Source organism: Dasypus novemcinctus, chromosome 1 (assembly GCF_030445035.2).
Source record: "Dasypus novemcinctus isolate mDasNov1 chromosome 1, mDasNov1.1.hap2, whole genome shotgun sequence".
Lineage (NCBI taxonomy): Eukaryota > Metazoa > Chordata > Mammalia > Cingulata > Dasypodidae > Dasypus > Dasypus novemcinctus.
The window spans coordinates 86,134,458-86,155,556 of NC_080673.1; the positions used below are offsets into that span (position 1 = coordinate 86,134,458).

Genomic DNA, 21,099 nt, shown 5'->3' on the forward strand with positions numbered 1-21,099 from the left:
TATTGAGGAACCTTGTTCTCTTTGACCTAAGTTCTTTGAGCAATACAGTAATATTTTGATATTCTAAAAGAATTATCCAAATTTTCAAGTGCATAAAACTCAAGAATTTACAGAGGACCTGTATGCATTAATATCATAGGATAACAAATATTCCTCAAAATCATTCTATTGTAAAAATTAACTTGCTAAATAGTGAGCAAAACGAAACTAAATTATTTCTTTATTGTATGAGCGACTCTCTAAAATGAGGATAAAGTATATAGCATTTTCAGAATTTTTTTTGAGTTTTTGAGTCCCCTTCTTTTAATAGAATATCTCAAAGAACCAGGTTTCTAAATAACACATTTTTGGGAAATGCTCACCAGTCTTACGCATGGGAAGTGAGTGATTCAAGTGGCAGGAAAGCTGTACTCAGTAAATCACTTTTTAGGCATTTAGACTTGTCAAATGATTATAATTGTCAAATGATTATGCCAAAAATACCGGTATTTTATTGGGCTTACTGTTTACATAACAGTGATCTATACATCACATTATCCAGTTATTTCCTCAATTCTTTTTTTTTTTTTAAATTCACATGCTATAGAATCTATCCAAAGTGTATAACCAGTGGCTTTCAGTATAATCACAGAGTTGTACATTCATCCTCAATTCCCTGTTTCACTTCCTGTGACATATGTAGCCTGGGTATTGTAGTGATATCCGATGACTGTCTACCACATCATTGTCAAATGTTCTTCAAACTTCTCAAGCAATTTCTAATTATTGTTTAAATTTTTGTTAAATAGTTTACCTTTTTTCCCTTTCTATTTAGTTATAGATAATGTGATACAATAAAAGGCCTCCCAAAGGCCTCCAGTGAGCTGTTAAACAACAATGACAACATAAGATACAATGAATAATGCTACAAATAGAGGGGCTGTGTTGTTCGATTGTATGTATCTTGTCTAATTTGTTTGGTGTAATAAAACCTTGTTGCTACCTTTGTCTAGTTACCTGTTTTATATACAGTTGATTAATATGGTTGACATTTATATGGTTGAGTTTAAAGCCATTTCATTAAATATTAACTGATAAATACTCTGTTCAGATAAATTAATATTTCGCTGTGGCCTAGTAATTAGTAATCACTAAAAGATAGAATGATTTATGTAGTATATTTGTTAATGACAAACTAACTTTAAAAAATGTTCAGAATTAAGATTATGTCTTCTGTTAAAGTGTCACACATACGTAGGCATAAATTGGGCCTTTATTAATATATATATATATACAGGTAGAGAAGCTTTTTGGTTTACCTCACATTTTCCTTTTCATCTTTTAAACTAAAAATTCATGACTAATATGTAAATTTTATATAGTTTCTGAATGTCTTACCGTAAAAGCAAACTTTTTTTATTCATCACTTCAAAATCGACTGAATAACATTAGACCCAGTTACAACATCTTGTACTTGATACTGCATTTTAGTTTTGAATATGTTATTCATTTTGTTTCATTGCAAAACATGCTCTTTGAAGTAATTTGTCCATAAATGTATGGTTATAAAGTTGTTTTTATTTTTTCTTTTCTCCCTATATGTGGAATGTATTTCTTGTGAGGTAAGGTAATTAGTAACCAAAAGGGACATTTCTGCATCTCCCAGGCCAAATCCCTGCTTTTCCTGAATCATTGTCTTCTCTTTGTTTGCTATTGCAATTCCAATTATTCTGAGTTTGCTTTCTAACCTATTAACTGTCACAGGATATACTTAATAATGCTTTTTAGCTCCTGGCAAACGGTGTTATATCCAAGGCAACTGTTCCTTACAGTCTTAATTAATAATAAATTAATTGCTTTGTTGCTAAAGACTAAATAAAAATAACATTTTTGTGTATTATAAATAAATTATACCAAAGAGCTGTCAAACTAATGTCCCAAATCAAATGGATGTCAGGAAATTACATGTTTATGCAGTTCTATTTTAGCTGGCTATTTTCATTTCAAATGCCAAATTCTCTTCTGATATATTTAAATAATTTGTGTATTTATAATGAATATTAAATGGAAGCATAAGTGTGTACTTTGTCCTGCATATTCATAAATATTCTACACTTGGTGTATGAATTGTCATTGACAGTTATATTATCTGTTCACTGTGTATGTACCCATCCATAAGTATATTTTTTGAAAGGATTTCTTCACCTTTTAATCTACTCAAGATGTTCAGTAACAGAAGGAATTATAAAGGCTACCCCTCCAAGAAAAATGAAGCTTAATATAAGACCATATGCTGTGGGATTTCTCTGATTCAGTTAACTCATTCAAATATTTCATTTTGTTTTGTATTTTGTCTCAAATTTTGTTATTTTTAAATTTTCAACATAAAAGGCTTTTGTAACTGAGCCTTTCTATTCTAATTTAGAAGTATAAATTAATACATAATACCTTTTTTCTAAAGGTCATATGCTAAGCATTAAAAAATGTCCTGTAGGTCAATAATGTAAAATACCATTTCATTTTAAACACAGTTAAGATTTTTTTTGTAAAAATGAAATTGTCTGATTTCAAAAATATAAAAAAAGATGTTATTTAGCCAGAGCAAATTATTATAGATGAATTTTAATCCTCTAGAAAGAGGGGCCTAAAAGACAGAACTGACATGGTCACCATACTTGTGGTATGAATGAACATGTAATACAATCTGTCAGCTGCTGTCTGAAGACTGAAATCAACTTTCTGGATTACAAAAGCATAGTCCAGTTAAAGTTCCAGTATCCTTTTCTAAATCAACAGTGAAATAATGTCCAGTACCACAAATGGCATAGTGTTCTGTTATATGCAATGAACCAAACAAGAATTTCGTCCTAAATTTGATGTGGCAAAACCAAGAAAAGTGATACTGTATTTCAATGTCCTATAAGCTCGCGCTCATCAGTGTGACCTTGATAATTTGGCATATGTTGGCCCTAACTCAGCAAAGGTGGTAGAAGGAAACAACAACCTGTTTTGTTGCCTGGCTGTAGGTTTCTAGGATAACTCACTAAACAGATTTTACTCTCATTTTGCAGCAGCCAAGAGTTTGTTGAAGAAACCAGATGGAGTAAAGGTAAGTAAAAACAGGTGGTCCCAAAAAGATTTCTAACTTTTTCAGTAGCTAGATAACTTTTAAATGTTCAATTCAAGCCCTAAGTCCTTGCAGCTTCTATTTTTATGAGTTGTTGACAAAGGATGCAGGTTGAAATATACAATAATTTAATACACAAAGATGAGTAATATGTATACTAAGAGCAATTGTACTTTTCCATTTGATTATATATTAATCATGAAAATATGACACTTGTATGTGGAGTTGCTATAGAAAGTAAATATTTAAGTTCTTTCTGCTTTACTACAGTCCCAAACTATTACAGTGACATGAAAACCTATGAAAATGAGTGCTTTCCTAAAAAAATTTGCTGTGTTTTTAAAAGCTGCTGAAATATATAGACTTAAAAAGAAGAAAAATCAAGTCACTGGGTCTAGGGAATTGAGCTTCAAACTAATAAATTTCTCATTTAGTAGTTATTATAAAGGTCTTAATTGTTCCTGTGCTTCTATCATACAGTATTGAGACATATTTAAGGTAAATATTTTGGAAAAAATATTAGGAAAATTTTCCAAGAAGGATGACAACAGGATATTTAGACTTCCTTGAATTTCTAAATAAAAGTAAAATTCCAGTCAATAATAATGTAACATATTTACTACTGGTTCTATTTGGTTTCATGGGACTTTACTTTTGATTGAATGTAACCTTGTATTTATATTGTTACCTTTCCAGAGTATCACCTAAATGTTCTTTAATCCTTTTCTTTCTCTTTCAATGGCAGATGCCTACATTCCTCATCAACACTTCAACATACTTGAGAATTACTTAACATTCTAACATTAGAACTTGACCCATACTTAAACAGTGGTCAGTTCATATTGAAATTACAACACAGAAAATCATTTGTCACTTAGGTCCATGCCCAGTCATTTCTTCACCACCTGTCTGTGTGCGGTTTGGGACTTTCCAGAGCTACGGTGACCATACACTTGTGGTTGTCATTAGGGTAGCAGTTGCTTTTTACTAATTGCTTATCTCAACATGTAATTTTATTTTCTTTCTGCTTAGTTTATTCAATTTAGATTACAATAATGACAGTTGATGTCTGCCTTTTTCCCAATGTTACATTGGTGGAATTGTGATATTTAAAATATTCCAAATGCTTTATTCTTCTTTGCTTTTCTGTACCATTCAGTGATGCAGAACTCAGTTTCTATTGAGATTTTTTTTTCACCATTATTCTTACATAGAAAGAAACGTTTTTAGGACTTTTCTTCTAGTGAACTTAAAGCTCCTCTTTAAAGAAAAAAATTAGTCTGTACTCCATGCTTTGATACTTACAATTCAACCGGTCATATTTTTTTCTTTTCCTTTCTCTTTGACTGGTCAATTCAGAAAAGGAAGTCCAGTTCGAGTGTTCAGATGATGGTGAGGATCTCTATCTGCCAGATTTCTCCTCCTGTGAAAATTCACACATAGGAATAAAACAGTCTTATTTACCTAAATTAGTGTAAGTAGAGAAAGTATAGGACCATTACAGGTCAGTGTTAATGAATCAAGTATCAAAACACACTATCACACTATCCTACTTCTGCATTATGTTGTTTTTCTTTGAACTTCAATTTTTAAAATATATGAAACATTTATACCTTCATCCATGTGCTATTAACAGGACAAAGTCCAATTTTTTCTTTGAAACTAAGGAGACCATGACATAATCTCCTAGTATTGGTAAGGGGAAGAAACACTATCATTATTTTTTAAATGATGATCATGATTGCTAAAAAAGGAATGATTTTTATTTCAGACACACCATGAAATATCCACTGTAGAGTTTATAAATAGTGTGAATGTGATCTTACAACACACTCATCCTTGCTAAGCACCTTTAGAGGAAATAAATATTTTTTAACCTCAAAATTTAATTAAATCAATGTCTGAAAAATATGAATATCCTGCTTATGTGCCAAAGAATAACCCAATGCACCACTTAAACTTCTGATGTGATCCAATGATTTTAAAATAAAGATACTCTGCTTCCATAATATAAAATAAACTCCATTCACACACAAAAATGTCAGTGTTCCTGTGTGTTTAAAAGACAGTTTGGGTTGAACCCACACTTGATATTCAACTCTTTGAAAGGAAGTTCTCCTAGACTTTTACTTAGAAATTCTATTTTTAAACTAACATTACAAAATACCTTTTAAAAATTCTCCATAGTAAAAAAAATCATTAAATTAATATTCATATTAATGAAAGTGTTAACTGCACGTAAAACATGACTGAAAATTGTGGTTGAGGAACATATTCATTTAACTCATATTTCCCATACCTGACAATAGAGGAAGGCTCATGCAGACAGAATGACCTTCATCTGGAAGGGATGATCATGTGTGCTGCATATCTGTGTGTGAATGTATGTAGGGTTGTGTGTGTGTATGTGTGTGCACACACACATGCAGATAAGTTTGTGTGCAAGGGTATGCATGTGCAATGATTTTCACTAAAATAAAGCAGTTCTTGGCAACCACAATCCTAGGTAAAAAGTCAATAGTCTCATCCCAAAACAGAAATTAAAGTATCTCAGGATATTTTTCTTTGATTATTTGCAACCACTGATATAAATTCAATACATCACATTAAATACATGCGAGGCTTTAGTCTTAAGAAACCCTGATCGTTTGAAAAGAAGTCAGCTGTGTTTTGCCAAGCACTCTTTCTGAATAGGAAATTATTTGTGTGTGCAACTCTCCCCTTTTCTAATGTATCCTATACTGACATAAATATTGAATTTTGATCCTTCTTTAATAGACTCCATTATCTCATTTCTTTTTGGCTGTTGCACAAACTTCATGTTGAATTCTGTGCACTTTGATTTAAAGAACGTTTTAAATAAAATTATTTGGAAAATATTGACTTATAGTTTCACATTGAAAGGGTTTTCCAGTAAAGGGCACCAACAATTTTTCTTTTCCTGCATGTCACAGAGCACAATTACAGCTTACCAAAATAATATTGCTGCCTTCTAACCACACAAAGGTGAATTAATAAAAAAGCAAAATATTTCATGCCTAAATTAAGTTATCACCTTCTGTCTTCTTAGTTCTAGTTTCAGTAGGATCTATGATGTAAAATATGAAAGAAAAGACTTCCCAAAAAGTCCAAGCAATTAAATTTTGTAAATACTCATTTGGTGTTCATTTATTTTATGCAGTTTTATCTTAAGTTATTCTTTAAGTCCTTAAGTACATATATACTAAAATATAGGGATTTATTCCTTTAGGAAATAATATATTAAGAAAATAGCTAGGTGTTATATTGTTAGAAAATGAATGTTAATTTACATTTCTGTTTATAACCATAATCTAAATTGTCATGCATGAGTGTAAAAGAATGTTGATTATTACTTTTTTAGGTCTTTGATTCTTTATTTCCCAAACTCAGTTATAGTTTCAAGTTGCCACTTGTCTACAAATAATCTTCTCTGTGGGTCCATTGCAGTACTTACTGACTTTCACAATGTGTTTACACAGCAGTAATGATGTCTTCTTTAAGATCAAACCCAATTACATTAATTCAAGGAATGTTATTACCAAATATAGTCTTAAATAGCTGTAACACTTTGACAGAAAACGTATTTTCCTCTAAAACAATTATGAACAATAAAGTCCTTTTACATTCAGATTTCAGTAAAGAGTTTTATTCGCCCATTTATAATTAAAGATGTATTTTCAAGGAAACTTAGACTTATTTTTTTTTGGACATTATAAAGCCTACATTTCCTCAGAAGATTAAGTTTTTAATTGAATATCTACTAATCAAAGTGATGATGGCTCCCCAGAGAAAGACGGTCTATGTGTGTCTTCAGGCTCAAGAATAAAATGGAAAAAAAAAAGAAAAAGAATTCATTCAAAACAGTGAGCAATTGGAAGCTGGGAAACAGAATCCATCTTGAAGAGTATGAAAAGGATTATATTCATTTCATACTCTAAACTTGATCTGAGTTCCACTGAAGCAGCTCTTTGTCTGTTTGCTAAAGGTGGCACAGCCAAAGCAGCCAAGTCTGTTTTATCATTCCACCATCACAGATACAGTCTTAGCCTGTGTGTAACCACCGGAGACTAGATGTGATCACCATTCCTGTCAGTCTTCACAGTGTCTTTCATGTTCATCTTGAGTGGCTCTTTATTTTCATGTCTATATCTCCATGTAGACATGCTGCATATCAAGACATTGGCTTCCAAGGGGTTTAAGGCATCTCTGTTTCTATTTTCTGCATACCTACAGATAAACAACAAAGCCAACGTGGTAACCAGCCCCAAAGAAAATATTCCTACCCCGGCGCTGGTATACCTGGACTCTTTGTAACCCTTCTTAAGTTCTTTACTGTTTCTTGTTGTTTCTCTCATTGCTTTCACTATATAGATATAGATATTAGATAAACATTTTATTTCATTGAATTCCTTTTTTTTTTTTTTTTTTTGCTTTGTAAGATATGAAGAGTTTATTTCTTTTTCTTCTTTTCTTTTTGTTAAGGTAGTTGTGCAGTGTGTTTCTAACATGAGGTTTTTCTCATTTCATTATTGAACCATTGTACTGATAGCTGTGGTCTCTGTAGTTAAAATTGTTTGCATGCTGCCTTAGTAGAATGTGCTTTGGTTGCTGTTAGCTCTTCTCCTGATGATAACTCTAGATATTACAAACAATGATTCCTTCTCTTCATGACACAAATGTTGACATCAAGGAGAGCTAACAGGATTATTGCTAGACCACAATGAAAGTAGACCTTATTCAGAGTTCTCATTTCTCATTAAAAATCAGCAGAGCTTTGTAAGACCTCACTTTCTGAGATAAAGAGGTATGGATAATTTAAAGCTTTTTGTTTGTTGTGTTTTAAATTAATTATCACTGTTTCACTTTGAAGGATAGAATGAAATTGCATAGCATAGAGCTTTAAAACATCAATGGAAACCGGTTTTGTTCACTTCCATCAAATCTGCACTATTACAAACCAAACCAGTTTAACACTTTGAGACAGTGTTATATTAAAATTCAAAATTTGAATACTGGCACTTAATGGGTTCCATAATATTTTCCCCAAACTATTCCATATTTTGATATGTGACCTGCATAAATGCTTCTAATTTTTAACTGTTCTCTGTACTATTATTCTAAATGAATCAAAATAATATTTCCCCTATGGAAAACATGACTTTACAGCTAAATATTTTATATACATAGCCCATAAAGCAGAAATTTTCTTTTTGATGTGAATTAATGCAGGGTTTAACAGCATATGTCTCAAAGGGTAGTGATTATATCGTTTATTTGTTCGTTAGAATTTCTTGTGATCTTTTCAAACACTTTCTTTATGATAGCCTTTTTTTTAAAGTGTGGTCCAATGGTTCTATATTTTTCAAGGATGTTCAGCTGTATATTCATTGTATTGATGATATTAAAATTAATTCTCAAAGTAATACAGCTGAAAATATCTTCACAATGAATTTGAGACCATCTGAAAAAATTCTTTCTCCACTGACTTGTCCCAGTGTGGGACAAACTTTGAAAGGCCACTTATTAAAGAAGAAAAGAAAGCTCTATCTGGCATAGGACTTTGTGAAACAGTGAGTGCCTCTTTAGGTCTCCAGTCTTCAAAGCCTTACCTGTATGTTGATCGGGAATAAGGTCTTTTGCATGCTACTGCCTGGCAGGGAGGTGTCCTGTCTCATGGCCTCACTGGGGAGTTCTTTCATCAGAACACTTATCAGCTGCAACCTCTGACAGTAGTTAACATTGCTTTAGCTCTTGTCACTATTTAGTTTTGTCACCTGGCACACTCTGCTCTTTCCCTCACAGTAGTGAGAATGTACTTACCTATGCAAACTGTTTCTTTCTCTATTTTGTTCTCACTCAGGAGCCCCAAACTACTGTAATCCACAACCCTGATGGAAACAAGGTATTCAGAAAGAATGAAAAGTATCTTGCTTTAACTAGATTACACATTTCATCAAATATTCCAAGCAAAATTAATTCTTTATCTAAAAATTGGAAAGAAAATCCTTACCTTTTTTCTAACCACACTTTCTTTGGGGCCTAATTTATCTAGAACTCTACTTAACCCATACTTCTTTCAAAACAAAAAGTCAATGCCATCTTGGAATAAAGGAGAATGGTACCATTAGTCAAAAGTCTGGTTGAACATTAATAAAGTCTTTAAGTCACGATGACTGTGTATCTTAGGCAATTCCATCTAGTGGATTGTTTTTTGTGGGTTTTTTTTTTTTTCCATGCCTGTTTGTGCTTTGTTCTGTACTCTGCATGATATTTTGGAATTTCTGCTATATCATTTCATTTTCTTCAATCAACTTGTTTATAGAGATTTGTTTAAATTTATTGTTTCTTTTGAGTTTCACTCTATTCTGTTGTCATAGTATATGTTTTCTTTATTTTTAATTCTCTTTTGTTGATGTCATGTTGTTTGGTTTGAATTTGAGAAGAATTGAGAGTTTCACTTCCTGTGAAATTTTTGTTATTGTTGAGTTATATACACTTCACTAACGGACATTTAACTACTTACGCTGGAAAAAAGACTGTCATATTTCTTATACATTGTAAATTGTTTTATACAACATGTATTTGCACACATGTCTATAGGATGAAAGACATTTTATAAATGTGTTTCATATTTCCAGTTTATTACTTTCTGTACATTATTATATCTGTAATGGGAGGAAAAATACTTCATCAGACTTTTATCAGATTTAAAGTGTAGTTATGAGTTTTATTTCTCCTTGCTCTTACAATAAGGTTCAAGTTTTAGGAAACACATTTCTGCTGGTTTAACATTTAATTAATCATGATTAAAATAATTACAGTAAATAGATTAGGTGTTGTGTTCTTTAATGTGGGGTTTTTTTTATAACCATGACACAATATGTTATAAATCTAAAAGATTTAGGAATCAGCACCATCACATATGAAAACAATTTTTTAAAATATCATTAGCAAATGAAAGACCAAGCATTGCAACTGGAGTGGACACATGCATAGTTCTAGCTTTATCATTTGTAAGAGTTGATGCATGATATTTCTTGTTTACATTAATTACTTTTTACAGTGCATGGGCTTACCTTCATATTAATTTTAAATTTGAGCAGTAGGTCATGCTCAGAAACGCATGAAGACTCTTTTCTTTGGTTTTGTATATAAGGAGACTCTGGATACATCTTTAATTAGTTTGTCCCTTCAATTTAAATATTACATATGATATTTATGTAAACTTGTCTTTTAAAATATTAAATCTCTAAAAGGGCACTTACTGGTGTTTGCATCAATTTTCCAAAATCTGACTTTTGTGAGTGAACATATAACTATTAATTGTTTTCAGCTCTAACCTTTAATCATTCAAAAAATAGGAAATTCTGTCTTTCTTATGAATATTGTTAGATTTCTTCATTAGAAATATTTTATTAGAACATTATTAATGGGAAAATCAAACCATTTTAAGAAATGTTTCTTAATAGTGCCAGTTACAGTGTCCTTTTAAATATGTTTACTAATCTGCAACTTTATGTAGTCTTAAAAAGAAATAGCTCTGTCTTCACATTATGGGAGCAGGTTTCTTATCAGTGAAAGCCATTTTCTAATTTAGAAATGAATGAAAAAATCTAACTTTATAAGTAAATTATTCATCATAAATCCATTGTGCTGATCACAAATATGAACATTCTTTTTAAAAGCACTTTTGGCCTATCTTAGTAGTACCCTTAGCTACGTCATCAAATGATGCAGTAAAAACGCCTTTTCTCTCTATAAAGGAATAAGGCAGCCAAAAAGGCTGTGAATTCAATGCCTGACTTAGTGCCTTATGCAAAGAAGATACAATTTACTGATTAATCAGAAATTAAAATTTTTTCTATTATAAGGTTCACATTCATTAAGCTAATGTTTTCAATTTCTCATAAATATATAGAAGAAAACACACGTTATGGAAAACTGTAGCATAAACACATCCTTACACAGTGCTTAACGTAAGTTGCATACTTCTGCTGCTTCTATAAATTGCCTAGATTTATACTGCTTCAGAGATTAGGTCACCAGAGTATCCCTTTTTGAAATGTTTGCAATGTTTTGGCATTTTATTTCTGTTAAAATCACATAATGTATTTGTCCATTTGCATGTCAGTATATGCACACAGCCTGCTGCCGAATTTTGCATGATATATACATCACTAGCGATATTTCATATCAATTTTTTTGAAAAGAGGAAATGAAACTTTTCCTTGTTTGCAAGTTAAATGTGTTTTCTTCTCAACAGGAGTCAACTGAGAGTTCAAATACAACAATTGAGGATGAAGATGTGAAAGGTATGATTAAACCAAAAATAGATGGAAAATCCTATTTATAGACTAAAAAACTCAGAGCGCCACATATTTCAGAAAAAAGAGTATTTACTTAAAATATCTAATAACTACATAGCTAATAAGGAACTAGGCCTGCCTAAGGCATAAAAACAAATTTCTTTTTATAGTACATTATTATTTTTATTATATATACTGATTTTGTCAATTTTTTAACATTATATTCCCTTCTCTGTTTTGAGACTATTGGCAACATGCTATATTCAAAGACACTGTGATTTTAAAATAGTAGTAGCAGTTTGGGAACACAATATCAAACTGTAAATATATTAGTCAAAAGGAAATCTAAAATGTATGTGCATTGAGTACATTCATGAAACCTGGCTGGAAAGCAATCTATATTCAAGGATGAAATAGGAAAATGATTATTTTTTAAACTTTAGATGACCTTAAGTGGGTGTCAATAAAAATTAGTAATTGTATTTGGCAGCCTTTTTATCCTAGGTTTTCAAGGACTTTCCTATTTTATTCTTGATATCCAAGCAGTTTAGATGCCAACATTCTTTTTGCTACCCATGTGGGTCATTGCTGGAATTTGGACGGATATCTTCTCAGTGCCTCTTTGCCACATGCATTTGTAATTAGCTTACTTCTTTTTTACTACATTAATGTTCTAGAGGTCTTTCTTTTGCATCAGTTGTCTTTCCAGTTTTGTATTTGTATTTTTGTAATTCCATGTACACAGGTATAATATCTATAAACCATTTGTCTGGAAGCCATTCAAAAAAGAATGATAATAGAAATATTTTTAAAGAAATAGAAAAGAAATATAAACTAAATTAAGATGAAATGATTAAATAAGCCAGTGATTAAGTATTGGAAAAATTATTTGCATGATAATTCACTATAGGCTTTAATTCTATACATGGCATTAGTAAGATTTAGTCTTGAAAAGTCTTATTCATGTTATAGAATTAAAAACCTCAGAATTCTCAGATCAATGTAAACAATGTAGGGAATAAAAATTTTTATAGGCCACTGTATGCCTATCACCTCTGATGACTTTTTCCTGTTTGGTTGAACAGAGCAGCTAACACTATTAAAGCATACACTGTATTTAAATTACTAGTGCACAAACTTACCTATATCTGCCAGAAATTATTTTTACAGTGAAAAGCTGTGTATAGTGGATTTTATTTAGTAGGTCTATTGATTTCATTCTTTCCCCTAAGCTTAAATCTGAACTGAGGTAATTTTATGAATCATAGATGCCAGTCATATTATATAAAGAGATTCTTTTTTAAAAATAAATAAGCAAATGTACCATTTAGCTTTTCCTATGATTCAAAAGGTATCTTTATAAGTGCTTTGGAGTCATCAGCTCTTTCAACTAAGCAAAATGTTTAGATGATTATTTACATTCTTCCATTGAGCAAGAATCAGAAAGAGGAAATAACCTGTGTGTTGTCCATTGAAGAGGCTGTCTTTAAATAATTAAATAAAATTAAGAGAATGCCAACATGTCACTATATGCAATTGTTCTATCAAGGACTATGTTTATTCCTTTGTGATCACAAGCAGGGTGTGTTTTTTGTTTGTTTGTTTGTTTTGAGGTACTGGGGGCTAGGGTTTGAACCCAGGACCTTGTATTTGGGAAGCTGGTACTCAACTACCAAGCCACATCTGCTCCCCTGAGTTGGTTTTTTCATTTGTTTTACTTATTGTTGTTTTTGTTTTTTGTTGTTTTGTTTTGTCTTGTTTTTAGGAGGCACCAGGAACCAAACCTGGGACCTCCCGTATGGGAAGTAAGCACTCAACAGTTAGCCACTCAACCACTTGAGCCACATCTCCTCCCACAAACAGGTTTAAAAAAGTGGTCTTTAATACCTGCATTTGACCCTTAGCTGTACTATTAATTGAGGATGGTTGCTATCTGTAAATATCAATATATAAAAAGAGTCCCTGTCAGCTTTATAATTTGTCATTTTTCTTTTGGTAAATTAAAATTATTAATATATAAGCTGCTATCAGAAAATCATTTTCTTTTTCAGTCACAATGATGATATAGGTTTCATCTTGCCTCTGGAATCTCAGAAATTGAGATAGTCTTGGTTCTTATGGTGAATCTACACTCTCCAAATGATAGACAAATTCAGCCTAAAAATGACGTCAAAAGAACTGTCCTGTTAATAATAAAGACCAAACTAATTTGGTTATATCCTTGAATTCCATAAATAAATTATTTAAGTTTCTGCTTAATTTTCCTAATGTGGATCAGGCCACTAATCAGTTATAATAAGTTGTCTTATTTGTATTCTCTTTAAGACCCATTCAGCCACCTGTTATCTAGCTCTTTTAATACTGAATGATATCAGAAATCTTTAAGACTAGAAGATACTTTAAAAGGTCACCCAGTCTATGTTTCTGATTGCAAAACAGGTTATACATTAAACTGCCATAAATGTTTTAATGTATTTAGCATGTACATTTGTCTAGGAATCTCTCCAATAATCAGTTGCGCAATTCTCACGAAAGATCTTAGTATGGTGGTATATTTGAAGGACTGTACTCTTCTCTTTTTATCTCAGAGTTAACTGTAGCTCTGGGTAGCTTGGTAGGGAGCGTGTTTGTTGTCCAGCTCTTTTAGAACCAAACTTTCTCTGTAGATTGCTCCTCTTAGAACCCACAAAGACTGAGATTTATATAATCTGACCCAAACCACATTTTTCTCTGCAAAAGTATATCATATCTACAAAATTTACATATCTTCCTTCCACACACACATTTTATAAACCCATCACTTATGTACACAACCTTGTTATCAGAGTAAAACACTATTCAATGTACTCTTAAAGTTATGATCCCATACAGATATACACTATGCATATTCCTGCTAGCCATCTCATCTAGCAGCACACCTAGACTTACATTGTGGTACGTGGTATGTGTGGAACATAATCCTCTCAATTTACATAACATGCTTTCCATGCCAAATGCAGGACACATTCTACCCCATCCCCAATGACTAACCTGGCAGTGGCAGCTCCTAAGTCTTTTCCACTGTAAAAAAAAAAAAAAAAAGTGTAGAGGGAAAAATAAACAAATGATGGTGAGGTTGCCAAAAGAAGAAATTAGGTGAGCCAAAAAACAGAGTACCTTTTTCTGGCCTCTTTGGAAAAAAGTAGAGCTAACAGCTGTTCTCAAAAAAGGAGAAAAGCAGAATTAATGGGACATTTGGACTTTCATGGTCAGGGGAACCAGGAGCTCCCTGAAGAACCAGGACTTGGAGAAGGCCTATTAGAATGGCTTTGGTTCTCGTGAAGCCCTAATCTGTGGGTTACTCTTGAATTGAGTCTAGGCTACTTCAGTTTAGTCATTCATTGAGCAAATATTTATTGAGTGCCTACTGTTTGCCTGAGCTCTACGTGCCATTCTTAGTGAATTAGTCTGCAAGAGCTTAGAACAACTCAGAGTCAAAAAGTTCTTCTGTATGCTTTAAATGAAATTTTTTATGATAATTTAGAGCCATTTCTCTGATTTAATTCAATAGGTATCAGAAAATCTTAGTTTTTAAGTAGGAAACAGTATAAATGGACTTTATATCTAAAAGTCCTTTTACTTTCTTTTCCTTAAAATACTTCAACATTTAGTTATAATCACATTTCCCTTCCCAAGTTCTCAGTCATCTTAAGAGGCTTGCACTGTTTTATAACTTGTCTTTTAATAAAGCTTCTAGAGTTCATTTTTTTTTCCTCTAAGGCAATTTGTTGACTTCCTAGTGTCTAAGACCTTTCAAGCAACTGAAATTTTATCTTGTGTTCAAAAACCATTTGTTACCTCCGATACTTTATCAGTAAGTTCAGCAGCAAACTAAATATCATGGAGGAATACTGATAGTTTAAAAGAAAATGGGAGTCTTAATGAAATATAATTAATACCATGGAAAATTATAACGTAATGATAGCAGCACATTTATACACTCAAAAAATTATTGTATTACAATTTTATTAGAAATAGCTGAGTTTTTTTCAAAACATGAATGTCTTTCTAGCCCTAAAATTGTTGAAATAATTGCTTCAATTTTGGAAATATTTCTGGTAAAACAATTACTTTCATTTCCTTAAGAAAAGAGTTTTTTGGACTTTACAGATGTCGTTAAACATCATTAGCCTTTAATTAGTAGATGACAGTACTAATGATGTTGCTGTCCATGGGTACGGGTGTGCCTAAAGCCAATGATAGTAGCAACGGTCCTTTCCACACTGTATACATTTGAAGACTGTCCTTTGGTTTGTGGCTGTAGCCACAGTTTGCAGGGCCTGTCGCTGTATGCCACAATGCCTCTCCACCTCATAACCTGCCCAGCACCATTGCTCAGAGTCAGCTCCTTCATTCCTGATGGGTGTGCATCGGTTTGGTCCATCTGCTGCTCTTTCCAAGAATTCCAGAGTTGTGCAATACCCGTCGAAGTTGGGTTCCTGTGTGTCCTTATGGCATCTCTGTCACTCATCCTGCTTCCAGCATCTCACTTCAGCTCGCCATTGCAATAGCTGCTTGGATCTTGTTGCATTTCATCCTTCTTACAGGCCTAGGCCAGTGGAGTTCTATGCAAATAGAAATGTATTGCTATGAAACTGACTGTATATGGGAACTTCTTCCTTGTTCATCCTCCTCCTCCTTTTGCTGGCTAGTAAGTTATGGAAATGAAGCTGCATAATGATGTTTGCAAAAGACCCAATTAAGAGGAAAGGTTTTGACACCCTTATCACTTGAAGAGGCTGTATTTGATGGCACCTGAATGACATGGTCTCAGCTAATCTGAAGAATCACTTGATTAATGAGCTTTGTTTTTGTGTCTTTTGTAAATCTGCATTTTAGTAGGCAGTGTACTGACTAAATACCCAGATTCAATTTTTCTTAAGTTCTGCTTTATCAAAGAAAACCTCCATTTCTGTGTAGGATTTCCTGGGCAAATGATCACATGATGCCAGTCTTCTACAGATTCACATACAAATCATAACTTACTCAGGACTTGTCTTGCATGTATTTCTCATTTCAGGGGAATAGGCTGCAAATCAAGAAACTCCTGAATATTTTACTTAAAGACTTTTTATTCTTAAGTCTTCTGATTCTCTTAGGTAAAAAGTGTCTTAGTGTGTGGCATAATAACTTTTTCAGGTTTCTAATCCAAAATTTTATTTTAAAAGAAGCTTATTTAGAAAAATTTTTATCTGCATATATGTATCTACAACCTGTTGATCCTTACATTTTAAATTAGGATCAGTAACTTATAGGAGTGATGCAGAATTCCTTCTACTCTACCACTTGCTTCAATGTAAAATGTTATTTTCTCCATTTTTTTTTCACATTCCTTCTATTTTACTGTCTTATTCCCTCTGTTTTTTTCTTTGCTCTCTGACTTCTGCCAGGTTCATATCTTCCATTTGTCATTGATAGCCTCACCCTTGTTTATCGTTGCAACAAAATACAGAGTTAAAAATGTTGCCAACCCCATCTTAAAACAAGTTCAAAAAGCAAAGCAAAACAAATGAAACCAACAAACAAAAACATGTAACTACTCACTTCATCATTAGACTTGTTCTAAATTAAGAGACTTTCTTAACTCAACTGCTCAATAAATAGCTTTTCTTGCAAATTTGCTAAAGTATGCAATATTAAAAATATCTACAGCAAAACTAATATAGCATTAATTTATGAAATACTGCATAAATTCTAAAATCATACATGTTGCAAGATTCCTTCCACCAGTTTCTAAAGCCTAACTAAGTAATGGTTTTTCAATCCTGAAATTGTTTTAGTAGTTCAAAGTTTAAAATTCTGACTTTGACTATAGCTATTACCTTATGTGGGACTTAAAAATATGAGTCAATCAGATTCACAATTTATAGAATCAAAATTTTTTTATTGGGGAAGGTGCGATTTTTGTTATAATATAACTGCATACATTTGGGGTATAATAATTTCTTGATTTTGTTCATGTATCTGTTTTTGCCATAACTCAATACAATGGTCCAATTTAATAAGCTGCTAAATTTAAAATTAGTATAAGTTTTAAAATATTTTATTGCTCCCTCTGTCTCCTTTCTGTTTAGGTTGTAACATTATTATTTTTTTTCCACTAATATAAAAAATAAAAATTTGTCAGTAAGGAGCTGATTGAAATCTGGAGACAATGTTCTGTTTAATTCCATCTTCTATCTAACTTGCACTGAGCAAGTTATGTAACTTCTCTGTGGCTAAGGTTTCTGCCCAAAAGCAGAAATTTAGATGTTGGAATCAATAAAAAAGAATCATAAACTTTTTTCCTACCACTACTTTAATGCAGTACTATTAATAGAATGTTACAAGGTCTTTTGTATTATTTTAATGTATATACAATTTCATAATATAAAATAATGAGTATATTATAAAACAATATAGGTATTAACTGTATAAACTATTCAAAATAATTATAGAAAGACATTTAATTTGAAGTTGAATAAAGGAATAAATTACTGGTATTTTAGGGAATATTTTTGCAGTGGGAAAAATGTGTTATCCACTAACCTGTCTATCTAAAATACTACCATAACACTAATGGACATTACAGTAAAATTATTATGTGGTTTGATTTATTGTCTCTAAACTTTCTACTATATAAAATTATTTTAACTTAATATATAAAATTTCTATTTGACTTCATTCATTTCTACCCAAAAGTTTAAACCTAATTATTTGTTGTATTCTTATTCATCATGAATTTTATATAAATCTGAAATTATGTATTAGAATAAAATAAGTTACTTGAGCAAAATATTCTATATATCCTTTGCTGAGTTTGTACTGTATTCTACCAAGAAATATTTCTAGAAATTATGGGAAGCTATATGTCTGTATCATTTAGTAATTCTTATTAGTCAGTGAAATGGCCCTGATTTTTTTTTTTTTCCTCCTATAGATTTCTGCTACAATCCTTTTGATTTATTTAGGAGAAATTAGGTCTAACATAGTCAAAAGAGTAAATTTTAGCCCTATGTAAGTGCGTTTTTAAATATTTTGCTAGGTTGGCAATTCATTCAGTTTCAGACTAAATGGAGAAACTAAGATAAGATATTAGCAGGAAGAATCAGAGATGGCATAACCAGATGAAAGAGCTTAATAAAGGAAGGCTATGCAGGAGTAAAAGGTTTTTATTTTTTTACATCTGGAATGGTGGTATTTTTATTACTCAATTTAGTACAACAAATACTTTGTGGACACTTGCAATGTGTGGTGTACTAAGTAGACAATAGTCACACTTCCTTTCCTAGACTTTCATGGAGCAAGTCTAGAAAAACAAAGAAGATTCTACATGATAATGTATCAAGCAAATAAAGAGACTTATTCAAATGGTCAAGAGATTTCAAATGGATTGGGCTAATTCCAAATCGGCTATGGGGACTATATTCTAGCATAAATCCCTAGAGAAAGAATTGATATCAACAGCACTTAACTTCAAGAATTGTGATTCAATGGGAAGAATCTCAACAAGGCAAATTGCCTAAACATTTCCAAACCTTGGAATGTTACAGAACCAAGCAATTTAAAACATCTGGCTGTGATGTACATATTGGAAAACAAAAGTTGGGTGTAAAGAAAATGTAAAGGTGCTGTGGATTCAGTTTTAGATTTCCTGTACTGGAAAGTGGTTTTTAACCATAAGGTATTGGTTAGGTTTAGTGGCAGATATTTTCTTTCCATATCTGGGCTGTGAGTTTCCCTTTCTAAAGATCTGTGGTATGTTAAGACTGAATTGTTGATTTTTCATGATAAGAATAATTCTGAGGTAAGAAAAGATGTGAACAAGTAGTTACTTTATATTGTTTTTGGGTTTTTTTTCCTTCTGAAATTGAGTTTCTAGAAAGTTAATCTACTGTAAGGATGATTGTATTCATTCACTCTTCATGTCTTTTCAGTACATGAAACATTTAAATATTACTTGTTTTAAGCTGTCATCAACCATGAAAGTTTAGTAGGACTACTTCAACTCCCTCAGTTTCTTCACTTGTAAAATGGAGATAGCAGCAGCATCTACTTCTTTGAAATGTTGAGAATTAAAGGAGAAATTGCATCTAACCTGCTTTTCACAGTGTTGAGCACAGCAAGCATTAGCAGTTGTTATTGTATGTCATATGCTCTGTTAGCTACTGGGTATACAAAGATAAAAATAATGGAGTTGTTGTGTTCAAGGTCTTCACAAGCTGCTGCTCATCAAAGACTGGTAGAAAGTGCCTCTTACTGTATGGGAGCACAAAAGCAGAGCATTGATTCAGACTGGGGCATCCTGGAAGGACTTTTCAAATATGTGACGCCTTAACTTTTGTTTTAAAGGGTAAGGAACTATGAACCAAGTGATAGGGGAAAGGAAGTGTGTTCCAGGTAGGAGACACAGAAACAAAGTATGGTATGTTTGAAGTGCTACAGGCAGCTGAGGATATTACTGAAGAGTGAAGTTCAATTGGGGAGTGGTAGGAAATGAGGCTTGAGAAGTGGGGACTTGCTAGTCATGGGGAATCTTGAGCTACACGAAATTGGACCTTACTCAGATTCAGTTTATCTGATAGACCTGAGGAATATCAGATGCTTTTAAGCAGGGATGTGATGTGATCAGGTTTCCACAGGTGGATCACTCTGGTGTCTCTTTGTCATATGTATTTGAGAGATACGAGACTGAATATGACAAGATGCTTGAGGCTATATCTGGAAGGAGATACATGATCAAGGGACGATTGAGCTTAGTTTTGGTTTCATTTTAGAAAGAATGAGTCTGGATCATATTTGTAGGCTAAAGATAAGGGATAAATAGGAATGGGGGGTTGCTATTCTTTTATGTATGCGTTCAGTCAGTTACTCTTTCAACAAATATTTATTGAGGAATTATTGGGTGCCAAGCCCTGTTAAAGGCACTGGATATTCCAGAAGTGAGAATATATGTATATAGGATTGCAACTTGCATGAAAGTTACATCCTACTGGGAAGACATCTATATTAAACAAGGTTTACGCTTTCTACCAAAGACTCACTCTTGTTATAAAAATGATATCATGGTAACTAAATATTTGACATTTAATTATCCTCATAAAAATTCCATGCATTAGTTAGGTCCTATTAACCTTATTTTTCAAAAGAACAATCTTAGGCTTAACAGAAGCTAGAACCTGTCTTTGAAGCAATGCACTGAACCACTTGTGGGTTTCTAGAATCCCTCAGCTCTTAAATACCCCAATATTAAGTCCTGCGTATTTATTAATGTGTGAAAGTATTCCAAAAAGGATAGTGGCAGAGGCATGAGTATGGGAGATTCTGTAACAAATGTAAAGAATTCCGAAGTATGTAGCACAATCTAACCCTGAATCTGCGGGAATTTCCCTTTGGAATCAGGTGTGAGGTCCTAAATAATGAGGAAAAGATTAGCCATAATTAAGGTTATTGGCTTATTCCTTTGTAAGAAGCACACAAAGACACTTAAAGTTGATACTGTTTGTAAAGTTAAAAGTCTATAAAGGAATTTCTTGACTTCGCTGAGAATAGCAAGGTATTTGTGAGTTTTTGTGTAGTTATCATTAAATAGAAGCCCTTGATGATTTGCATTTATATGTGTAAAATGCTTTATCATTAAGAACCGGC

The 21,099-nt window shown here is 32.3% G+C and overlaps 1 protein-coding gene across 50 annotated transcripts in view; it reads left to right on the forward strand.

Annotated features, from left to right (window-relative positions):
* CAMK2D (calcium/calmodulin dependent protein kinase II delta) overlaps nucleotides 1–21,099 on the forward strand; it is a 354,108-nt gene that overhangs the window by 295,939 nt on the left and 37,070 nt on the right. For 9 of the 50 annotated variants that reach the window (XM_071215022.1, XM_071215030.1, XM_071215029.1 and 6 more), the window contains exons 13-17: nucleotides 3,051–3,088; nucleotides 4,466–4,498; nucleotides 7,361–7,420; nucleotides 8,988–9,029; nucleotides 11,391–11,439. In XM_071215022.1, coding sequence (XP_071071123.1) covers nucleotides 3,051–3,088; nucleotides 4,466–4,498; nucleotides 7,361–7,420; nucleotides 8,988–9,029; nucleotides 11,391–11,439 — 222 coding nt within the window. The remainder of the gene's footprint in view (nucleotides 1–3,050; nucleotides 3,089–4,465; nucleotides 4,499–7,360; nucleotides 7,421–8,987; nucleotides 9,030–11,390; nucleotides 11,440–21,099) is intronic. The other 41 variants (XM_071215026.1, XM_058293702.2, XM_058293644.2 and 38 more) reach the window with 9 other exon arrangements.